Source organism: Mauremys mutica, chromosome 7 (assembly GCF_020497125.1).
Source record: "Mauremys mutica isolate MM-2020 ecotype Southern chromosome 7, ASM2049712v1, whole genome shotgun sequence".
NCBI classification, from domain to species: domain Eukaryota; kingdom Metazoa; phylum Chordata; order Testudines; family Geoemydidae; genus Mauremys; species Mauremys mutica.
Genome location: NC_059078.1, coordinates 56,473,739 through 56,496,681, shown reverse-complemented (window position 1 = coordinate 56,496,681; position 22,943 = coordinate 56,473,739). Strand labels below are relative to the sequence as shown.

Genomic DNA, 22,943 nt, shown 5'->3' with positions numbered 1-22,943 from the left:
AGAAGGCTAATGGCATTTTGGGCTGTATAAGTAGGGGCATTGCCAGCAGATCGAGGGACGTGATCATTCCCCTCTATTCGTTATTGGTGAGGCCTCATCTGGAGTACTGTGTCCAGTTTTGGGCCCCACACTACAAGAAGGATGTGGAAAAATTGAAAAGAGTCCAGCAGAGGGCAACAAACATGCTTAAGGGGCTGGAGCACATGATTTATGAGGAGAGTCTGAGGGAACTGGGATTGTTTAGTCTGCAGAAGAGAAGAATGAGGGGGGATTTGATAGCTGCTTTCAACTACCTGAAAGGGGGTTCCAAAGAGGATGGAGCTAGACTGTTCTCAGTGGTACCAGATGACAGAACAAGGAGTAATGGTCTCTAGTTGCAGTGGGGGAGGTTTAGGTTGGATATTAGGAAAAACTTTTTCACTGGGAGGGTGGTGAAGCACTAGAATGGGTTATCTAGGGAGGTGGTGGAATATCCATCCTTAGAGGTTTTTAAGGTCAGGCTAGACAAAGCCCTGGCTGGGATGATTTAGTTGGTAATTGGTCCTGCTTTGAGCAGGGGCTGGACTAGATGACCTCCTGAGGTCATCTCCAACCCTGATATTCTATGATTCTATGAACAACACACTCTGAAGCATGTAGCCGGTGGCAGGGTCACCTGGGAAGGGCCTGCCCCAGCAGTATATCCAGTATCCCGTCACGAGTGATGCTGTGGGCTCTGGGTCCCTTTTAAAGCAGAGAGCACTCCCTTATGTTCATCCCTGCAGTAGCACTGAATTCTCCCCCTTTGTCTCTCCACCCTCGAGAGCCTGACCCAGCAGAGTTCACAGAAACTTACCTTCCATTAGCCTGCTCTGGGGTGGGAACTCAACAACATGGTCCCGGACAGCTTAGGAGGGGTGAGGAGGGGAGCCTTGATGTTGGGCCTGAGATGCCTTAAGAAGCTGCAATGGGGAGGTGGGATTTGTTGCCCTTCTCTGTCTCAGAACAGGCATTTCACATCCATTTCAGTGGTTTTGAGACCGTGGACAAGGGGGGCATCACTTGATTGTGGCCTTTGGGCTGACATGGTCATGCAGCAGACAAGACTAGACTCCATGTAATGGAGCGTAGTCCATCCCTCATGTAGAGAAGCGGGATGGGGTCCCTCTGGGTGGAATTGAGGAAATTCCTCCGTGGCATGGTCCTGCTTCATGGTTCACTCCAGGGCAGTGGTTTTCAATCTATTTACCATTGTGGCTGCATATGCAGCTCTCTGTGTTATGGGGGCCACATCCATACAATATATACAATACCTGTATGGCCCTGAGGATGTCACATGGGCCGCAGCTGTGTGCTGACTGGTCCACGGGTTCAGAACCACTGCTCCAGGGGCTACGGTGCCTTGCCACAATGGAGGACAACAGGATTCCATGCTACTCTACCTCCTTCCAGAACTGAACTGGATGCAGCAAACCAGAGATGTGACTGAGCAATTGAATGTGAATCTTTCTTTCTCCCGTTCCATTCAAACAGGCTCTCCTGAACACTCAGAACAAGCTAAGAACATTAGTACCCAATTTCACTTTCAACTTGGGCTTCTCTGGGAAATTCTACCACACAGGTAAGCTCCTTCCACCCACCTAACATTCCCCTGAGTCTGTGTCCTCTGGTTGCAGTGTCCCATAGTGTAGCACAGCTCCCCAGCAGTGGATTGAGGTGCTGGGAACAGCCTGTGGTTCTAAAATGCTGTCTGTCTGATCGAATCATTTCCTTCAGCTCTTGTGAACTGAGCATACTGGGGCTGCCTCCAGCAGGATGGTGGTATTGGCAGCACCCTGAGTATGGCAGGTGTGTGTAAAACTAATGCAGGATGTCTCAGGGGGCTGCCAGTGTTGAATTACAAGAGATTAGCCTCTGCCTCAGGTCGCTGACCACCCTCCTGCTATGGACCTTCTGTTCCCTGCAGGTACAGATGAGGAAGATGAAGGTGATGACATGCTACTTAAACACAGGAAGGAGTTCTGGTGGTTCCCGCACATGTGGAGTCACATGCAGCCTCACCTCTTCCACAATGTCACCGTGTTGGCTGAGCAGATGAAGCTCAACAAGCAGTTTGCACTGGTAAGAGGTGACGTTGATGGTGCATAGGTTTATTCACTTTGCTTCAAAATCCCAAAGCATCCACCCTGGAATGGGTGCTTGGCTCCTGCTGAGCCCAGGCACTAATGTGGTAATCCTGGTGGATTGGAAAGCTGAGTGTGAATCCCTGGCCTGGTGCATGGTCCCTACTGCCTGAAAGTATTACACCCAGCATTAGTGCCCAGGGGAACGTGTGTCCCGGGACTTGTGCACCAGTGTGTGGCTCCTACTACATTACAAAGCATGGCTCCCAACGCTGTGCTGGGTGTGGGCATGGGGCACTGGCTGCTGAGTCATTCTGGTGCTTCTTCTACTATCCAATTCAAAGTATGGTACAAACTCTGACTGTAAAGAAGCATTTCCTGCTCTGTCCTTATTGCTTCATTGAGGTTTTTCAGGGGCCACGTGTGCATTACCCTCAACTGATCAGTAGCATAGGGTGCTCAAGGTAGAAACACTGGCCTCCCAGAGAGTCACTTCAGTTTAAGGGAAATTCCCTGTTATCAAGTGGAGGGAGAGGACTGTCTGGAAAGTCCTGGGCTGCTGGGGCCACATATGCTTAATACTCAGAGCACAGGGCATGGGGGTGAAACATCTGCAGATTCCTTTGAAAACAAGCCTCTCTTCAGCCCATGCCATGGGTTTATTAGTTATAAGCCAAGCCCCATTGGAGTAAGAGCCTGTTGTTTCATGCCCAGGTCACTGGACCTCTTGACTCTGGGTAGCATGGGTGCTCCTAACCTCAGAGCACAGCTACCACAATGAGACAGTTCACCTCTTTTCTTCCCCACTTAAATATCTGATTTTATTTTCTTTCAGACACAGGCCCAGAAACGTGGCTGTCCGTTGCAAAGAGATACAAAACTCGGAGAGCAATTAAACACACTTAATATAGAATGGGTATTCTATATTAAGTGTGTTTAATTGCTCTCCGAGTTTTAGCCCAGGGGTCGGCAACCTTTCAGAAGTGGTGTGCCGAGTCTTCATTTATTCACTCAGATTTAAGGTTTCGCGTGCCAGTAATACATTTTAACATTTTTAGAAGGTCTCTTTCTATAAGTCTATAATCTATAACTAAACTATTGTTGTATGTAAAGTAAATAAGGTTTTTAAAATGTTTAAGAAGCTTCATTTAAAATTAAATTAAAATGCCGAGCCGCGCCCCCCCCCTCCCCGGACCAGTGGCCAGGACCCGGTCAGTGTGAGTGCCACTGAAAATCAGCTTGTGTGCCACAGGTTGCCTACCCCTGCCCTAGCCAATGAGCCTGACAGGCTGTGACTCCGTCAGGGGGCCCCAGGTGTATTGTAAACCACCAGGGCAAAGGTGTCCTAATTCCTGTCATTACCAGAACCATTCAATGAATTTCTAGCCATGAAATTCAAATTTTTCCTGTTGATTTGATGTAATACCTGGCTCCAAGTCTCCGATCCACTCTGCACAGCCCCCTTGTTCCCTGCTGCCCCTAGCATTACTCTCTTGAAGACAGAGCCAACTTGCATCTTCCCTTCCCTCCACACTTGACAGGCACGGTTTTGCTTTTCTGCTCTGGTGACGCTCCTCTGGACAGCATAAGAGCGGGATTTGCCTCTTCAGCAGCACTGATTGGTTTGGCTGTTGTAACCGATGGGGCTGAGGTCAGGCTGATGAATTAGTCTGGTTTGTCACAGCCCCGTGTGACCCGTGGCTGTTGAGCAGCTGCTGAAGTGCTGAATGCCCTGGCTGATGTATAAGCACCTTTGCTACCTGTGTGGATAGATTCTGGCAGCACTCAGAGCTTCCCATTTCACACAGGGTCCCCGGGGAGACTGCTCGCACTGCTGTGCTTCTCATGAAGGACAATGGGGAATTAAATACTGAGAGAAAGCTGTGTTTTGCTTCCAGGAACATGGGATCCCCACGGACTTGGGCTATGCTGTGGCCCCCCATCATTCTGGAGTTTATCCCATCCATACGCAGCTCTATGAGGCCTGGAAATCCATCTGGGGCATCCAGGTGACCAGCACTGAGGAGTATCCTCACCTGCGGCCCGCCCGGTACCGGCGAGGGTTCATCCATAACGGCATCATGGTGAGTGTTACCAGCTGGGAGAGTGGAGCCCTTTGGGTTAGTTCTAGGAGGAACTATGGCAGCAGTCAGCTGAGGGAGGCTTCTAGGTGACCAGTGTTGAGAAGCTCCACCCAGTACCTTGAGTGCTGAACCTTCCTGAAACCATCCATCAAAGCTGAAGAAGAGCCCGTTGTTGTGCTTCAGTGCAGTGCAGAGGCTACGGTATGTGAGGTTTTAGAATGAAAACTCCCAAACACCAGCAAGTATGTGTCTACAAAGCCATGCATCCCGGGCCCATGAAAGCACCATCTCTGCAGGAGCCAACTCCTCCTCTCCAGGGCTCTTTCTGAGGAGGCATGTCTGCAGCACCTGCCCTGACCTGTGTGTTGGATGGATGGGTCAGCCCCTGTGGGAATGTGGTGGAGAACCATGCACGCTAGCAGGAAGCTGAGATCCCATTAACCCCCTGCGCCTTTACTCAGAGCAGGATGAGCAAGTGAATGAGGGGAATGTCTGAATCCTGTAAACTTGTGATGCTCTGGGTCCCTCGCTCATAATGTCCTCTCCAGATCATTCTGTAGGGTGCTGCCTTGACACACCCATGCACATGCTCTCAGCTTCCTCTCTAATGTTCCCTCTCTCCGGCTCCACTAGGTGCTGCCTCGACAGACGTGTGGGCTTTTTACTCACACCATTTTCTACAACGAATATCCTGGGGGCTCCAAGGAGTTGGACAAAAGCATTCGGGGCGGTGAACTCTTCCTGACAGTGCTTCTGAACCCAGTAAGCTTGCCAGCGTGGAAAGCAAGGCCCGTTGTCAGTGTCCATGGAGAGTGCGGGGGTGGAGGCCCTCATACACAAGGTTTGCCTAGAGTGGAAGAGCAGAGCTGGAGGAAGGGGAGGGCAGCCGCTCACCTGGACAGAGAAGGCTAAAGCAGCCCTTGTTGCTTAGGGGGATTCTTGGCAAACTCTGCTGCCCTTTTGTCCCCTGTCAATTTGTATCAGAGTTCAGGGTCAGCCAGGGCAAACCTCTCCAAGCACAGGATTGGAAGAAGGGGCTGGCGTGCTGAGCCCAGCCAGACACTGGAGCTCCTATTACCCGTGCTGCAGTCTTCCCCCAGCGAATTGCTGAGCCAAAAGTCCTTAGCTCCCTTTATTGCTTGTGCATCTGGCTGCATTTGGCTTGTCTCCAGGTACTGTGACAAATCCTCCCTGGATGTGTGTGTCGTTCCCCCCATCCATTTCCTTGAAACTTGGATACATGTGAAACAGTTTTTCCTGCGATGCTGCTATCCTGCCTGAGGCATTTTCAGGAGCTCCAGGTCTGACACAGCTCTTTCCTGCCCCCCTGTCCCTCCCCGCCCCGCACTGCCTGGCTTCAGCAAACTCCTGAGTAATGCACTGTCTTTGCACTCTCCAGTCTCTTCCCAGATTTCTGCTGCGGATGGCGGCTGGGGGCTTTCCCACCTCTATTCTTTTAAATCCAGCAAAATAAACGGAGACACAGTGCGCTCAGACTGTCAGGTTCAGAAAATTGAGAAGGAGGCAGCCGAAGGGGCCTTGCATTTCCTAGTACATCCCTTGGTCTATCACTCCCTTGCGAAACTTCCCAGACATTCTCTTTCCTTACAGATACCTAGTGAGTGTGTCACATTGGTCTCGGGTCCAAAGATCTTCCCTAATTTCCTTAGTTAAACTTAAACCAGTTTATTCCTCCTGTCCCCTAGAAGTGTCCTGTCTTGGTGTGGGTATTATTATCCAGTCAGAGTTATTGTATTTTCCACCCCTAGCTTAAGGGGAACCATCATCATTACTCTCATCTTCTCTCATAAATTCATCATTCTCTGGTCCCTTGGATCATTTCAGCTCATCTTCCCTACCCGTTTCTGTCTGTTCCAGTGTCTGCATTGGGAGTGAGGGCACCGCTGGGCCAAAGGCCTTGCTGAAATCCAGAGATCACAATCCACCGGGCTCCCCCTCTCTATCCAAGAGGGTAGTTTTGTTATGTAAAAAGTGGTGACCAGATGACTGTGTCCTAACGCGCAAAGTACCAACCCATGCTGGCTGTTCCCCTCCTTCAGTCACCCGCAAACAGACTCCCGGCCTGTGGTTTCCAGTCAGTGGTGCAAGTAGAAATCATTTCTTGCTGGTACTGCACTTATGGGAGGGACACAAGGGGGGGCACGTGACCGCCTCACGTGACCCTCCATGTGATTCCGCCCAGCCCGGGGCCCCATCGCGCTCTCCCTGTCTCCTCCGACACCCCTCTTTGTACATACAAACATCAACATGCTTAACTACTCACTTTCCCCACAAATATGTAATATTCGGTTTGTTTATATGGAATATGGGAGTTGGGTTAGGAGCCATTTCAGCATATGTCTGACTTATTAAAAGACAAATTTTAAGTAGAACTGTATCCTAAACTGCTTTATGGTATTGTACCTAAACACTGCATTTCAATGGGGGATTCAACTTCCTTTATGGGAACAAACTCCTGAAACTCTTACCAGTCTACAAAAGAGGTCCATAGCCATGCAAATAGTCCCATTGTCTTCAGTGGGATTGATCAAATGATTAAGGGTTTACAGAATTAGGTTCCAAGTTTGTAAATTGTTCTGGATGTAAATTGTTCTGACAATGCCTGAGCTGTCAGATCAGAAGGAGCTTCATTTGAATAAATGTGGGCAGATATGTGATAAGTCTTAGCTCTGTTGCTAAGATGAGGAACATATTTTCAGCAAAGTTCTTGTCAGATTCCTGAGGCAGCTGGTTTAAGACAGTCAGTGTCCGGCATTATAATCTTGACTTACAGTTCTCTCACCCACAAAGCTGGAAAATGAGGCATTTGTTTTCTTTGTTTTCCTGCTCCAGTTCCAGTTAACAAAATGCATGTTAGACTAGTTTGGCTGCAAAGAAGAATTCTGTATACACTGGGGACAACACCTGATTCCTGTAAGGCTGCAGAACTGGGCTGACATCAGAATCCAAACATCCTCTGGTCAGTGCAGGCAGAGGCACTCCTCTAATGATTTGGACCTGATGTGATACAGTATGGAAGTCATGGATAATTCAGACCAATGGGGAGAAACAGAATAAAAAATACAGTTTAAACACCTTCCGTACCCCTGTCTCCCCACCCTTCCCCTCTTAAGGACCCCTGACCAACTTAACAGCACAATACGTATGCTAATAAACTTAAACAAAGCCTTTGTTTAAGTTTGTTAGCATATGTATTGTGGTTATTAAAGCCATATAAAGAATGAATGCCCTCCCTAGCTGCTGTCTGCTCCTCTGAGGAGCAGAGCGCAGCCCCACCCCCCTCCGGAGTGGTGGGGGCTAGCCCCAAGTCTTTCTGGTACCCCTTACCCGCTAAAAATCTCTTGCGGTTACTGCGTACAGGAGGGTACCGCGCTACTTGCACTCCTGTTTCCAATACTGCCTGTGGTGGAAGTCAGGCTGAGAGACCAGGGGTTACTGGGTTACCTTTGTCCAGCGGACAGGTGGGAGCCATAGGATCCCTTCTCCCATCCTTCGGCACCTCACTTGATTTGCAGGATTTGTCAGATACGCTAGTGATGCTGCTGTTCCTCTGGTGCATTGTCTGCTCCTGGGGCCTGTGGGTCTGGATTGCAGCACCTCCCTCTGACTTGGCTGGAACGCAGAACTGTGGGAAATTCAGCCCTCTATTCAGCCACCTTCCTCCTGTTTAGCTCAGCTCTGGTGCTAGAGGCAGGGCTGGGAGTGTGGCTGTGACTGCCCCACCAGTAATGTAACTGTTCCTGTAAGAAGCTGGTCAGTGTGTGTTATGCAGCCTGCTGTACCTGCTCCACAGCCTCAGCCTGGCTTTCTAGCTCAAGCTGTAAAGATTCCTGCTTTCAGCTGTGAAGTCAGGTGTTGGCCAAGACTGAGGCCATTACCTTTACACAGCCAGCAAATCCACCTACGTTAACAGTTGTCATCGCCTTATCTGTCCCCTTCAGCAGAGGGATATACACAAGCCTGGGCTTGGCTACACTTGCAGGTGTGCAGTGCTGGAAGTTAAAGCTGTCTTCGTACAGCTGTTCAGGGAAAGCGCTGCAGTGTGGCCACATTTGCAGCATTTGCAGCAGTGTTGGGAGTGGTGCATTATGGGCAGCTATCCCAGCGTTCAAGTGGCTGCAACGTGCTTTTCAAAAGAGGGGGGTGGGGTGGAGTGTGACAGGTAGCCTGGGGGGGAGAGAGAGAGTGGATTTTTGGAGCCGACACTGTGTCAGCTCCCTGCCTTGCAAGGTCCGACCACTTCCCCCACCCCTCATTCACTCTTAAATGCAAATAGCCTTCAGACCAGATAAGCAGCTGCTCCGATGGACTCTCTTCCCCCCTCCCCCCCGTGCTGTTTCTTTCCTCAAGCAAACACTAGCTGTGGACATTCATCCCCCTGCCTGCCTCATTCACAGCAAACAGTAGCTGTGTTTGTTTTTTAGATAAGCAGCTCCGGGTGCCCCGAGTTCACAACAAAACAAAGAGAGGCATCATAACAAAACAAAGAGAGTTCTTTAGTTAAAAGCATTATGGGAAAATTCTGGAGGTCAGTTACAGCGCAGCAAGATTACTCACTGTTTACACTGGCACCCCAGCGCTGCAGCACCAGCGCTGCAGTCGTTATTCCCCAGGCAGAGGTGAAGTACAGCCAGCGCTGTATGTGCCTTGCAAGTGTGGACGGTGAGTGAGTTGCAGCGCTGTAAAGCCACCACCAGCGTTGCAACTCTCCAGTGTAGCCAAGCCCCCTGTGTCCAGAGAGTCAGTCTTTGTATCATTGGCATCAGCATCACTCTGGACAGGCTCAGTTCTGTAGCTCACTGCCTCGCCCAGAGGCTGTGACTCGTGGTCTCTCAGATTATCTGGTGCCCTCAGTGTGGTGTAAGGTGAACTCCACCCTTCCAAGAGCCCCGCTGCAGTACAGCCAGGCCTTGGCTGCCCACTGAAGGCACCGCCGTGGGATCTCTTAAGGGCTGTGGTATCTTCTAGCCGATAAAACTGTCCCCAGAGCACCGTGCACTGTGGCTTTGGCTCCCCACGATGACTCTCTAGGCTCCTCTGAGCCCCTTCAGTCTCTTCCTGTATTTGCATCTTTCCTTCTGCTGGGTATTTCTCCCTCATTTCCCTTCATCCCTGCAAGCAGAGGAGGGCTGTGCTATCAGCACATCTTCACTGCTTCTGTTTGCAGAGGGAGCCCAGAGCTTTGCTCTCGGACCCCGCTGATAGAGACATCCCAGTGTTTGGAGAAAGCCGCCAGCCCCGCATCGTTGTCAGTGATCCGTAGCAGACTGGGGGCACAGCCTCTTTGCACTCCTCTGTGGTGCTTCCAGCCTGCCTGAGTGTGGCCCACGTGCAGGAGTCCTGGGTGTATGGTTAACTCTGCAGCGTCAACAGATGATGTTTGATCTTCTGACAAGTGAGCAAGCCTTGATCTCAGGACTGAGAATAGACGCCTACAGGCCGCCACGTGCCCTGGCTGTATATCCTAGCAGCAAAGGGGGATGTATCTGAGCACTTCTCACAGGCCCTTCTGTTCACACCACATGCCATTAAGGCCATTGCTGTACCCACCGCTGTTGCTTTATAGTGCCAAAGTCTCCCTCATCATCTATTCTCTGAACTCCAGGCTTCTCTGTCTGCAGCTCTGTGTCAGGGCTGAGCAGGGGAGATAATGCCATGCTGCCGATGGGGGCTTACTGCCAAGCTAGTTGTGGGTCAGTTGTGGGGCAGAGCTTGGTCATAGATTACATCAGCAGGTTCGCTCAAAGCTGTGTTGGCAGGACCAGTCAGGGCACGGCGGGCCACCTGGGCTGATCTGATGGGGCATGTTCTATTGTTACGAGACAGCCAGACTCAGTAGGAAGAGGAGGGCAGTGGCCCTGCATGTCCTGGTTGACTTGCTTGGTTGCAATTCCTCATGCTTGGGACCGTTTATGGGCAATGATGTTACCAGAACTGGTCATGGCAGGCCTGGAGATTTGACTGCCCCCGTTGTGTGCCACATTTGTCATCCTGGCAGTGTTCCGGGCGAGCAGGGGTGGTGATTGAATCCCCACTCCCAGAGCAGGAGCGCTGTGTCAGCGGTGAGGAAAGGGGTCATTGTGCAATGATCCCTGTCTATCAAGTGGCTCCCCAAGCAGTTGGAGAAATGGATGCTTTCTCCTGATGCACGGACAGCTACTCCTGAGCCTGTTCCTCTCACCTTGCCAGGTGGACCTGCTCCCCCAGCCTCACAGTGATTCGCCTCCAGCTTTCCAGCAGTGGGTGCCCACATGATTACCCAGGCTCCTCTTGCGTCCTGGGGTGCTAAACCACCTGCTTCCTTCCCAGTGAGGGGCTCTCCTGCTGTGCTGCTGACCTTTTGGCCTTGCAGCATTGTGCCCGGTAGTGTGTTGGAGCGTCACAGGGACTGAGCCATCAAAGACGTGTGCAGAACTCGAGCTGGCAGCACTTTCAGCCGAGCGCTAAAATTCTTAAAAGCAAACTATCTGGGGGACAAACGAATGCAATGATGGGAGTAAGCAGTTCAGCAAGGCAGGGTGGATGCACCAGCTCGTGCTGGCTGCAGGCCTGAGAGCGTCTCATACCAGCTCTGCAGAGCCCTGTAGTCTGGTGGGCAGAAGGTGCCCTTCTGGGGGTTTAGGGAGGATATGCACATGCCCCTGAGCTTTGGGAGGGTCCCATGCCCAAAAGTTGGCAAGAAGTTCAGCAGGGGGATGCCCACCCCCTGGGAGGACCTTTTGGTGGAGGATGTCTGTTCCCTGGCGAGAGCATAGGCAGGGATGTCCACGCCCCAAGGCTCAGGTCCCAGTGTATTTTTTAGTGTTTTAAAGAGTGAACCCAAGATTGTTACTTACACTGCTGGTGAGTCGAAGCTGGCTTCCCAGAGACTCAGGATCTGGGACGCTCCTGTGAGATCATCCAGTCTGCCCGGGATGCTTCTGCCAGGACATTGCTTGACACCCAAAGCCAGCCTCAACACTCCCCTGCCCAGCTCTGTGTCCCCTGCTCAAGCTGGCACATGCCGCAGCCAGTGCAGGGAGTGTCCTGCTCTCAGGGCTTGTGATCCCCTCTAACAATGGGAAGAGAAGGAAGAACTGAATTCCAGTTCTGAGCATACAGGAGATTCTGCTCCCAATTCCCTCCTGGACAGGAGCTTTCCAAGCTGTTGACTGCTTGAAGAGGGTCCCTTCTATTCAACGTTGGTGAGGCCTCATCTGGAGTAGTGTGTCCAGTTTTGGGCCCCACACTACAAGAAGGACGTGGAAAAATTGGAAAGAGTCCAGCGGAGGGCAACAAAAATGATTAGGGGGCTGGAGCACATGACTTATGAGGAGCGGCTGAGGGAACTGGGATTGTTTTAGTCTGCAGAAGAAAAGAATGAGGGGGGATTTGATAGCTGCTTTCAACTACCTGAAAGGGGGTTCCAAAGAGGATGGATCTAGACTGTTCTCAGTGGTACCAAATGATACAAGAAGGAGTAATGGTCTCAAGTTCCAGTGGGGGAGGTTTAGGTTGGATATTAGGAAAAACTTTTTCCCTAGGAGGGTGGTGAAGCCCTGGAATGGGTTACCTAGGGAGGTGGTGGAATCTCCTTCCTTAGAGGTTTTTAAGGTCAGGCTTGACAAAACCCTGACTGGGATGATTTAGTTGGGGATTGGTACTGCCTTGAGCAGGAGGTTGGACTAGATGACCTCCTGAGGTCCCTTCCAATCCTGATATTCTGATTCTGACTACTTTGGCCTCAGCCCAGCTTCCAAAACTGTCCTGTGGTTACCTGGAATGTGGAGCTGTGGCTCGTTCAGGGTGGGAATGTGTTTGATTCGTGAGTGTCCGGGTCTGGGGCTCCTAGGAGAGGTGAGTTGCTGTCTCTGGGAATGCACAGTGCACTTGCTGGGAGAGCTAGGATCCATGGTAGGTCCTGTCCCCACCAGTCAGTGTTTTGTAAGGGCCGAGCAGGCTCCCTGTTCCAGCTGTCTGCGGCACTAGTAACTGCACTGGGACTCTGTCAGAGCACACACTCTGATTCACACATGGTCTGCACTTGGGATTTTCTAGAACTAGTCCAATTGGGGCTATTTGGAAAATAACCCACTTTCCTCTCCCCATGGCGCCCATTGCCTGGAGCAGAGGTGTGGATTGCAGAGCAGTAATCCAGGGGGCACAATATATTCTCTTGCCTTTGCCCCATAACCTAGGAGAGATGCTCATTCGCCAGCTCAGATAGCCAGAGCAGACCTAGGAAGCCAACAGCTTCTGTCTGGCAGTGGGATGCAGAAGCGTGGCAGAGAGCAGGCTGGGATGACACAGGGCTGTTACCTGACTTGTAAATGCTCCTTGTGTTCCCTGTTTGCAGATCAGCATCTTCATGACGCACCTGTCTAACTATGGGAACGACCGGCTGGGGCTGTACACTTTTGAGAGTCTGGTCAAGTTTGTGCAGTGCTGGACCAACCTTCGCCTGCAGACTCTGCCTCCTGTCCAGCTGGCAAAGAAGTACTTTGAAATCTTTCCCCAGGAGAAGAACCCACTGTGGCAGGTGAGTAGGCTGTTCTGATCTCCCTTGGCCATTCAGGACTCCTCCCCGTGGCCTCTTGCAGGAGGCTGCTCTCTCTTTGGAAGGTACATGGAGAGGGAAGGATTGCCATGGTGACACTGCTGCTGCAGCACCCAGAAGGGTCGAACGCAGGGGTTTGGTCCTTGTTGCCTACCTCCCCAGATCCCAAAGACATGACGTGGGGGGAGTGATGGGCCATGCTCCTGGTGTGAGCTGTGGGGACAGAGAGAGCTCTCATTGGCCTGGAGGGGGTCCCAGGTACTTGGCTAGTTGAGGATGTAACTGCGGGGGAGGAATGTCTGTGGGGCTGGAAGGGCTTGTAGGCATGTTAATGTGACTTATCCTGACGTAATTTCACGGTATAGAATTCAGGTTGGTTAAATAAAAACATGCTTATTTCATTTCATCCCAGCACAGCAGCTCTCTGCATGTTAATGAGCAGATGAAATGAAGTGAAGGTGATGGAGGTGTCAGTCTGCCAGAGCTGCTGTGCTGGGAAGCAGCAGGGAAGGGATTGCTTCTCAGCCCAGCAGTGATGATGGGCCCACATCTTGGTTACTTTGGACAGGAATTGCAGGTAGCACTTTCAAAAGGGACCTAGGCTCCTAAATCAATTGGGTGCTTTGGAAGATGTTCCCACGGCTTGGTCTGCGCAGTGCAGCCTGCCGACACTCAGAGGAATGGGGATGTAGTTGTGAATTGTTCCTTGTGTGTTACGCTCTATCCGCAGGAGCCCTCATCATCTCCCTCGCTAATATTAAATCCTGTTCACTCTTGTGCAGAATCCCTGTGACGATAAGAGGCACAAGGATATCTGGTCCAAAGAGAAAACATGTGACCGGCTCCCCAAGTTCCTTGTCGTTGGACCCCAGAAAACTGGTAATTGTATAACCCATTTAAAGATAAACTCCTGGCTCGGCTGCCTCCTATGCAGACAGACGGTTCGTAGATTTGTACAGCAGCAGCCAGTGATCACGTGATTAGGGTCTCTGGTTTGTCCCACCCAAAGTGTAGCACCTCCATCAGCACACTGCTCCTACCACCCTGCTGGGGCATAATCCAAACCTGCTAAGTCACTGCGAGAAGTAGTGCAGGCTCTTGGTTTACCCACACGAGTCCTGACCCTCTTTAGCCGAGCCGATGTGCCCCTCTAGTGCCTTCCCGGTAACAGGTCTGCGCCCTCTCACGCTGACAGCCTGCACAGGGGTCTGGGACCAGGTCTGTACATGGGGTTAGTAACTCATCTAGGATTGCTGTGGGCAGTGATTTGGCTAGAGAGGTATTGAGCTGAGCCACCACTTCCAGCAATGACAGGTGCCAGCCATTTGTGCAGAATAGGGACCTCAGTCCTATGGGTGAACCTCTTCCAAGCCCAGCTGCCATCCCTCTCACATGAGCCATTGGGGATCTCTGCTGGTGTGCCTATGCCCCTGGCAGCTCTTGTGCCCTGTTCCCGTGCCACACTGTCGTTGTGTAGTAAGGATACCTGGCTTAGCTGACTATCGGCATGCTGGAAGCTGTCAGCAGAGTTGTCAGGAGATGCCAGCCTCTCTCAGTACCCTGGGTGACCCCGGCTCCATTAATAATTGTTGCTCGTTGTAGGCACAACAGCTGTGCACTTCTTCCTGACCATGCACCCAGCGGTCACTAGTAACTTCCTGAGTCCAGCCACCTTTGAAGAGATCCAGTTCTTCAATGGGCCCAACTATCATAAAGGAATTGACTGGTAAGCATCCTAGCTCTTGTGTTCCCCTATAGGGATCGGTCGTCATGTTGCGTCCTCCTGAATGTCCTTGGGCTCCATCCACCTCGAGCGTTTTAGCAAGCCCTCCGTTTCTGTCTGGCACGTTGCACCTCTGAGTGCTCACAGTCTCACAAGAGCTCGCTCTGTTTCTCCACTTGCTACGCCCCAGCTACATCCCTGCTATAAGCTCAGCTTTTCCTAAACTTTGAAAGTAGAGCCCCTGTTCAGGGAAATGAAGCCACGCACGCCCCTGCAACCCTGCACATGCTGTGAAAGTCTGCCCAAGAGCAGACTGGGGAAATCTCCATACGATACTTGCTCTCCTTGTCATATGCTCTGATGTGTTCATGTTTAAAGTATTCTCACACTGGCATCTGAGGTGTGGGCTACACGCAAAGGTTTTGCTGGCATAGCTAAATTGGTTACAAATGTGGCAAAAACTCAATACTAAAAAGGGGTTGCCAGTATAAGTCCTTTTGCCGGCATATAGCTAAGTTTGTTTGGTGAAGCAGTGAGTGGTCCAACTCGTGGCCTGTGGGCCGGATGTGTCCCACGGGCCAATTCTTTCCAGGCCTGAACGTGTCCAGCTTGCAACAGATCTGCTCGACAAAATGGCATCCTCCGTATGGCATGGCCTTGCACGCACAGTACATGTGAAGTCATGCTGCTTGGAGGACATCATTTTGTAGAGCACGTATTTATATACATGGCCCATGGAAGAGCTCCAGACAACTGCATGCAGCCTGCAGCAGTGAAAAGGTTGGACCACCCAGGACCAGCAAAAGCACTCCTTTACCAGCGTAAGCTGCATTTCCACTAGGCGGGTTTGCCAGTATAGCTATTCCAGCATAGCTAGTGTAGACAAGGCCTGAATTAGTGCCCATTGAGATGGACAGGGCGGTTCACACCACAGAGTTATTGTTCCACGCTCTCTATGGACCCAAGCAGATGTCTTTGTCTCCTACACTTGGTTTGGTCAGTCGGTCTGTCTACATGGGGAATTTTTATACTGCTCTAGTTATACCAGTGTAGACCCCTATGTGAGCACTCTTCTCCAGAACGAAAGTATCCACTCAGGGAGTTAAACGGATATAACTCAAGATAACTTTACAGTGAAGAGAAGCCCTACAGTTCTTGTATGTACTCCATCCCCCTAGTATATGAGCACCTCACAATCTACAATCTAGTACTCCTGTTCTTTTCACAATCTACAGTGTGTTTATCCTCACAGCACTCCTGTGAGGCAGGGCAGGACTCGTGTCCCTGTGGTACAGAGGGGGGAAGTGAGGCACAGAAAGACTAAATGACTTGGCCAAGGTCACACAACAAGTCAGTGGCAGAGCAGGGAATTGAACCCAGATCTTCAAGTCCTGGCTACATGCTACCCACTGGGCCGTCCTTTGTTCTTCACACAACAGCTAGAGGTTCTATTGTTTTCACTGAAAGCAGAGACCCTGGGAATAATCCTGAGGCCTGTCTGCATCCCCAGCTAGTTCCAGGCACCACCCGAGGGTGCTGTGCCCTACATGCAAGGCAATGTCTTCACCCCTTATTGCATCCCCCCCTACTCCACATCAGACCCTACCCCTGTTCCCCACTATCCCCGTTCTATGTCATACCCTCATTGATTCTCCATGAGCCCGGCCACCCCAAGCTCCTCTGCATGCCTTCTACAGTCCTGAGGTGCCAGCAGGCTGGTTTGCCCTGTGCCACTTTTCTGCTGGGTTGTGCTCCCCACACGTGTGCCATCAGGCTCTCCTGGTTTGCTCCACTTGGCAGGTACATGGAATTCTTCCCCATCCCCTCCAACGCCAGCACAGACTTCATGTTTGAGAAAAGTGCCAATTACTTTGACACAGAGGTGGTACCGAAGCGTGGCGCAGCCCTGCTTCCACGAGCCAAAATCATCTCCATTCTGATCAACCCAGCCATCCGAGCCTACTCCTGGTACCAGGTATTGCTCCTTCCCGGGGGGCCCTGGGGAGGGTTGGAGATCTGCTCCAGTGTGGCATGCAGCCCCTGTGTGAATGGATTTCTCCTGGGAGGCTGGGGTAGGTTAGTACTAATGGGAGTGTGTGGATTTGTTCACAGGAGAACTGGGGTGTGTTTGTGCTGCCCAAGGGCAGCAGAGAACAGGGGGCTGCATGCACATTGGCTAGGGAAGGGCAGAGTTCTGTGTTCTGACCTCCTAACCATGTGTTTGTTTCCCAGCACCAGCGCGCTCACAGCGATCCCGTGGCTCTCAATTACACCTTCTACCAGGTGATTACTGCGAAGTCCCAGGCCCACCTGGAGCTGCGCAATCTGCAGAGCCGTTGCCTGCTCCCTGGAATGTATTCGACTCACCTGGAACGATGGCTGACGTATTACCCCTCTGGGCAGGTACAGAGCTCTGCTGCGCTTGGCAGCGTCTCTAGTAATCAGCAGAAGGTTGTTCTGGATTAATGAGCAGCTCTGGGGAAGAGGGTCAGAAAGCCCTAGTGCCCAGGGGCTGGGTGTCACAGTCCTGAGTGAAGCATGGTGCACAGGGAATGGGTTCAGAGTGGCTTGGTGGCTGTAGAGACAGGAAACTCCCCATCTGTCTCATTCTCTCTTCACTTTAGCTTATGACTCTTTTTTGGGGAGGGGGATATAAACTGCTGCTTCCTTCCCTCCATGTTACCTGATAGAGAATCAGGCTGACATTGTGTCTATCCAGTCAGGATCGAGTGTCTACAGGTTTCCTAGTGCCTGTGTGTACTAGGTGGCTGAGTGCCCAGACAGCACAGCAGCGTTAGGAGGTCCAGGAAGCACTAGCTTACTGCAGCATTAGGTTCTCTTCCTTTTATCTGGGTAGTGTCTCCCCCTGGGACAGTCACCCTGCCCAACGAGTGTTCAGCTACTGCCGTGATAACCGTAGCTTTCACCAGAGGCTTTGGGCTCTACTGCTTGTCACATTCACTTGTTTCTTCCCCATCTCATGAAGCCTGTAGTGCTGCTGAGTGTGGATTTTATTGGAGAGGTGTCTGGAGTCCCCTGACTACTGAAGTCTGGAGTGCAGCCGGCCTTCTGTTTATAGATTTCTAGGTCGGTCAGCACAAACTACAGCTCGTTTCTGTCTCTGAATCTGCCTTCATTGTGACAAGACATTTACAAACTGTCCCATGTGCTTGGAGTCAGGAAACATTTTAGCAACTTCTCTTTTCTGACAGATGTAAAGCAAGATTGCTTGGATCTTGGCTTCTGTTGCCAGAGTTATTCTCAGGTGGTGTATGAGCCAGCAGATCCCATCATGCATTTTCAGGCACTTATTCCCTTCAGCAGCAATAGCTCTAAGACCAGGCAGTGGTTCTGCTTCCCAGAAAACGTAGTACTGCTGTAGAACTAACAGGCAAAGGTAAAACAAAGGCGGAATCTGTGTTCATGGCCTTGTTGCTGTCGGAGCAAAGCCAGTGCCTGACAAGAGCGGATGAGTTGTGCAATTGCAGTGAGGAGTAACAGATATTAACTCCTCTAAGGCAGTATGTTGTCCAGAGAGAGCCCCGGCCCTGGGCTGTTCCCTCCACATCTCCTGGAGAATTCTGGCTTAAGCCAACAGTTTGCAAAGCCCGCCAGTTAATTCAAATGCAGCAACTGGAAAGGCAACAGGAGCATCCCCAGGACAGGAGACAGGCTAGTGCTTTCATCTGGTGGTTAGAGCCAGGGAGATGGTGGAAGGAGTCTGTCCTGCATAAAGTGCGCGGGCACATCCCTGGGCTCACATCTCGCTGACCGGACTGTTCGAGCGGGTGAGAGTGAAGAGAGGACAATACCCTCTTAGCAGAGGATGGCACTTAAAATGATGTCAGGACTTAATACAGCAAGAAAACTCTTCAGCTGAACTAATCACAACCAACCTGGAGCACTGTAAAAACATGGAACCTTGGAACCCTTCTGCTCTGTACAAAATCACTTGTGCTCTCCTTTCTGGCTGACTTTGCATTTCTCTACAGAATGAGCATCAGAGCACCCACTACCACACCGGGCAGGGACTAGAACACTTTAGAATAAGACTGTGGCTGTCCCTAGTGGGGAGTTAACTTGGGTGATCAGCACTCAGGTTAGCCTGGCCTTGGGGTGAGCAGCCATACTGCAAAGCCCTACTCAAGGTACTGTGTCCTCACTGGTGCTGCTGTCCCTTGTGTGTGTCACTTACTGCGGGGGGCATATCCCATGGTTCTCAGCGCTGCAGTAAGCTGAGCCATTCTATCGTCCTTTTCTAGTCAATTGAAGGAGTCCTTGTTTGCCTTTCTGGGGAATAATGGGAGGTGTCTGGAAGCCTGCTGGCACTGAAGTGATTTAGTCTGTGTCCTCGCTGCAAAGTGGGCGGGTTACCAGTCTGAATCCAGCAGCAGCCCACTAGCCCATGCTCCCAGAGAAACCAGCTAGCCTGGGTTTAAAGCACCATTCAACTCAGAGCGTTTGTGGGGGGACAGGAGTGGGGCTAGGGACAACACCCAAGTAAACTCTGCAATAAAGGCATATCCTGAAGGAGCTGGTTATGCAAAAGGACATGGATATGTCACCTTTGGAAGACTGACCCAGGAAACACTGCTTCTCCAGGACACCACAAAGGGCACGGCCCATCAGGGAGAGAAGCAAAGGGCTTAGTTACAAGCACAGCTCTGCAGAGCTGAGGTCAGGCAACTGGGCTCTGAGTGGAGTGAGCACAGGGCTGACAGTGTGGAGCCACTGCCCAAGTCACAGATCTGCTGAGCTGCAGTCACCCAGTAAACAGGATAACAACACAAAGTGATTTGGGAGAGTGCTGTGGCAGGGATGGATGGAAAGCGATACGTTATTTATTCACTGAATCCTCATTATTACTAGAACTGTACTGTGGACCCGTGACCTGCTGTCTGAGCTGGAAGCCTAGACTTTGTCTCTCTATATAAGCAATGGGATCTCTCCACTTTGCTTTACAAAAGCTACCTACCGTAACTGGCAACAGAGATTTGCATAAGATTGCCCCCCTTGCCTGGCTGAAATGTTGCAGTCCTGCACCTTCCAGTCCCATGGCCAGAGTGACTGGGTGGGTTTAATGGCCCCTTTAAGAAAGAACTGGTCCTAAAAACTGGGTTTCTCCAAAGAGGAATCCCCCAAAACCGCTAATGGTTGTACAGAACTGGAGCACAGCTTCCTGTAACTATTTCTTTGGCCTGGGATTCTGGGCACACAAGGAGCAGAGCTTTAGGTGTGCCCTGGACAATGAACTAATTGCATGGAGAAGGATTCTCAAACTTTTTGCTAATACCCCACAGTTCTTTACAATGGTTTGTGTCCATGCAGGTTTATCAGAGTGACTCCATAAGTGAGGGGCAGGGGCCTTTCCATCACCTCCTCCTGCCACTAGAAGATACCCACCCCAGATTAGGAGAAGAAAAGCAGATTGCCCATTCTGAGGTCAACCTCAGTGTCTGCAAAGAGATACATCGCCTCCCCACAGTGCCTGACCTACCATCAAAATTGCCAAAAGCCATCTCCTTCTGTGGCCAAGGGCTTCTGTTTCATTATTGGATCTGGAGTGGTGTAGGGCCCAGCTCCCCAGAACTCACGCCAAGTCATTTCTTTCATGGATAGTCCAGCTAGTACAAAGAGGCTGATGGTTATTGTCTGTCATCCTCTGAGGGAGGGAAATGAGCCAGAGCAGACTGTCATGTAAAAAGGAAGCATCGGCTGTCAAAAAGGATACATGTAATTGATGGCTAGTGCTGAGGCTAGGTGCTCAGTTACAGGCTGAAAATTTTGACATCCTGTTTTGAGCTGCTTTTATGTTGTAAATGTTGGTCACATTAGGACTCTTCTGTCTCCAGCAACAAAGGTCAGCACCCAAAGGAGGGACAGCACCAGCTTTTCCCCTCAGGCTCTTGAGGCCTGGAAGCGGCAGGCGTTAGGGCTGTTGGGGAAATGTCCTGTTCCAGAGGGGCTGCTCTCTGGGTTGGTGTCAGAGGCTGACTTAGCTCACACTGAAAGCTTTGTGGACGCTCTGTTTCAGATTCTGATTGTGGATGGCCAGGAGCTCCGGCACAGCCCTGCTTCCATCATGGAGAACATCCAGAAGTTTCTGGGGGTGACACCACTCTTCAACTACACCCAGGCCCTCAAGTAAGGATTCGTCAGTATGTGCGTATCACTGCTAATATCACTAGGCAGCTGCACTGTGAGCTTGCTCGTGACCTTCACCTCAGGTGAAAGGAGAGGTGGTCTGTCATGAGCTCTGTCCCTGGCCTCTCCTGAGAAGGGATTGCAAGTTGGCCTGACTGGTGTGGTGAGTTTAAAGAAGCTTCTCTACTGTGCTTATATGATCTAACAACATGCTTAAGCACTTGATTCCCAGAGCTGGCTGGAAAATGCCGCTCGCCTTCATCCACCTGTCACTTAGCTTCACGTGAGCCAAGAATGAGCGTGAGATGGTAGAGAAGTCTGGTTATTCTTTTTGTAGGCAGTACAGCACCCCATATTTGGACTCATCATCTCATTGTGTGGTGTCCCCTGCTTGCTGATGGAGAAATAACCTAATGTTGTCCTAGATCCCTCCCTGAGCTGAGCCCTTTTTGACATTGACACTGACACTGAAGTCATGAAGTGCTGTTGGTGTGGATGTTGAAATTACCTGGAACTGTAATTCCTTGAGTTTTTGTTCAGTACCTCATGGTGTCGCCAACGGACTGGGACTTTTGCTGGCTTCATTCCTGCAGTTTGACAAGCTCTGGATCTTATTTTTGGGCTGGGCTGGGAGATACAAGGGGGGAAGGTCAGATCACAACTTCATCTAGACCAAGGAATAAATGGTCAGTTTTCAGAATGGAGAGAGGTAAATAGTGGTGTCCCCCAGGGGTCTGTACTGAGACCAGTGCTGTTCAACATACTCATAAATGATCTGGAAAAGGGTGTACACAGTGAGGGGGCAAAATTTGCAGATGATACAAAACTACTCAAGATAGTTAAGTCCCAGGCAGACTGCGAAGAGCTACAAAAGGATCTCACAAAACTGGGTGACTAGGCAACAAAGTGGTAGATGAAATTCAATGTTGATAAATGCAAAGTAATGCACATTGGTAAACATAATCCCAACTATACATATTAAATGATGGGGTCTAAATTAGCCATTACCACTCAAGAAAAAGATCTTGGAGTCATTGTGGATAGTTCTCTGAAAACATCCACTCAATGTGCAGTGGCAGTCAAACTGAATTTTGGGAATCATTAGGAAAGGGATAGATAAGAAGCAGGGATGGCTCCAGGGGTTTTGCCGCCCCAAGCAGCCAAAAAAAAAAAAAAATGGTGCGATCGTGATCTGCAGCAATTCAGCAGGAGGGTCTTCGCGGGAATGAGGGACCCTCCTCTGAATTGCCACCGAATAGCTGGACCTGCCGCCCCTCTCCGGAGTGGCCACCCCAAGCACTTGCTTGCTAAACTGGTGCCTGGAGCTGGCCCTGATAAGAAGACAGAAAATATCATACTGCCTCTCTATAAATCCATGGTACACCCACATCTTGAATACTGCATGCAGATGTGGTCGCCCCATCTCAAAAAAGATATATTGGAATTGGAAACGATACGGAAAAGGGCAACAAAAATGATTAGGGGTATGGAACGGCTTCCATATGAGGAGAGATTAATAAAACTGGGATTTTCAGCTTGGAAAAGAGACAGCTAAGGGGAGATATGATAGAGGTTTATAAAATCATGACTGGTGTGGAAAAATTGACTAAGGAAGTGTTATTTCCTCTGTCACATAACACAAGAACTAGGGAGTCACCCAATGAACTTAATAGGCAGCAGGTTTAAAACAAACAAAAGGAAGTATTTTTTCATACAACGCACAGTCAACCTGTGGAACTCTTTACCAACAGATTTTTGTGAAGGCCAAAACTATTACAGGGTTCAAAAAAGATAGGTCCGTCAGTGGTTATTAGCCAGGATGAGCAGGATGGTGTCCCTAGCCTCTGTTTGCCAGAAGCTGGGAATGGGCAACAGGGGATGGATCACTTGATGATTAACTGTTCTGTTCATTCCCTCTGGGGCACCTGGCACTGGCCACTGTCGGAAGACAGGATACTGGGCTGGAGCAACTGCTCTGGCGAAACCCTTTTTGAATCTCTGGTAAGCTATATATTAAATTGGAGGCGATATATTATGAGGTATGGGATCTCTCCCATTGGTGTTGGGCTGGACGGCCTGTTTTCACTGTAGGAGACTGATGGGTTTGATTGGGTCCTAGATATGCCTGAGAAATTGTTAGCAGAGGCATTGTCTAGTGGTAAAGGTTTCATGGTCAGGTCTCGGTTCCTTTTCCAGCTCAGACACAGATATGGCCTATGTGACAGTTGACATGTCACTTCACCCCCCAAAACAGTGCAGTAAGACTTCACTTGGGAGAATGGCATTAGAGAAATGTCAGGGATTAAGACTGTTTGGCTCTCTGCCGGAGCAGC

General features: G+C 50.6%; 1 protein-coding gene across 19 annotated transcripts in view; it reads left to right on the top strand.

The window, feature by feature from the left end:
* Positions 1 to 22,943, top strand: part of NDST2 (N-deacetylase and N-sulfotransferase 2) — a 271,555-nt gene that overhangs the window by 245,280 nt on the left and 3,332 nt on the right. For all 19 annotated transcript variants that reach the window (XM_045023107.1, XM_045023115.1, XM_045023106.1 and 16 more), the window contains 10 exons: positions 1,513 to 1,600; positions 1,946 to 2,100; positions 4,001 to 4,186; positions 4,820 to 4,948; positions 12,543 to 12,725; positions 13,526 to 13,622; positions 14,346 to 14,469; positions 16,267 to 16,441; positions 16,699 to 16,869; positions 20,501 to 20,610. In XM_045023107.1, the coding sequence (XP_044879042.1) occupies positions 1,513 to 1,600; positions 1,946 to 2,100; positions 4,001 to 4,186; positions 4,820 to 4,948; positions 12,543 to 12,725; positions 13,526 to 13,622; positions 14,346 to 14,469; positions 16,267 to 16,441; positions 16,699 to 16,869; positions 20,501 to 20,610 (1,418 nt within the window). The remainder of the gene's footprint in view (positions 1 to 1,512; positions 1,601 to 1,945; positions 2,101 to 4,000; positions 4,187 to 4,819; positions 4,949 to 12,542; positions 12,726 to 13,525; positions 13,623 to 14,345; positions 14,470 to 16,266; positions 16,442 to 16,698; positions 16,870 to 20,500; positions 20,611 to 22,943) is intronic.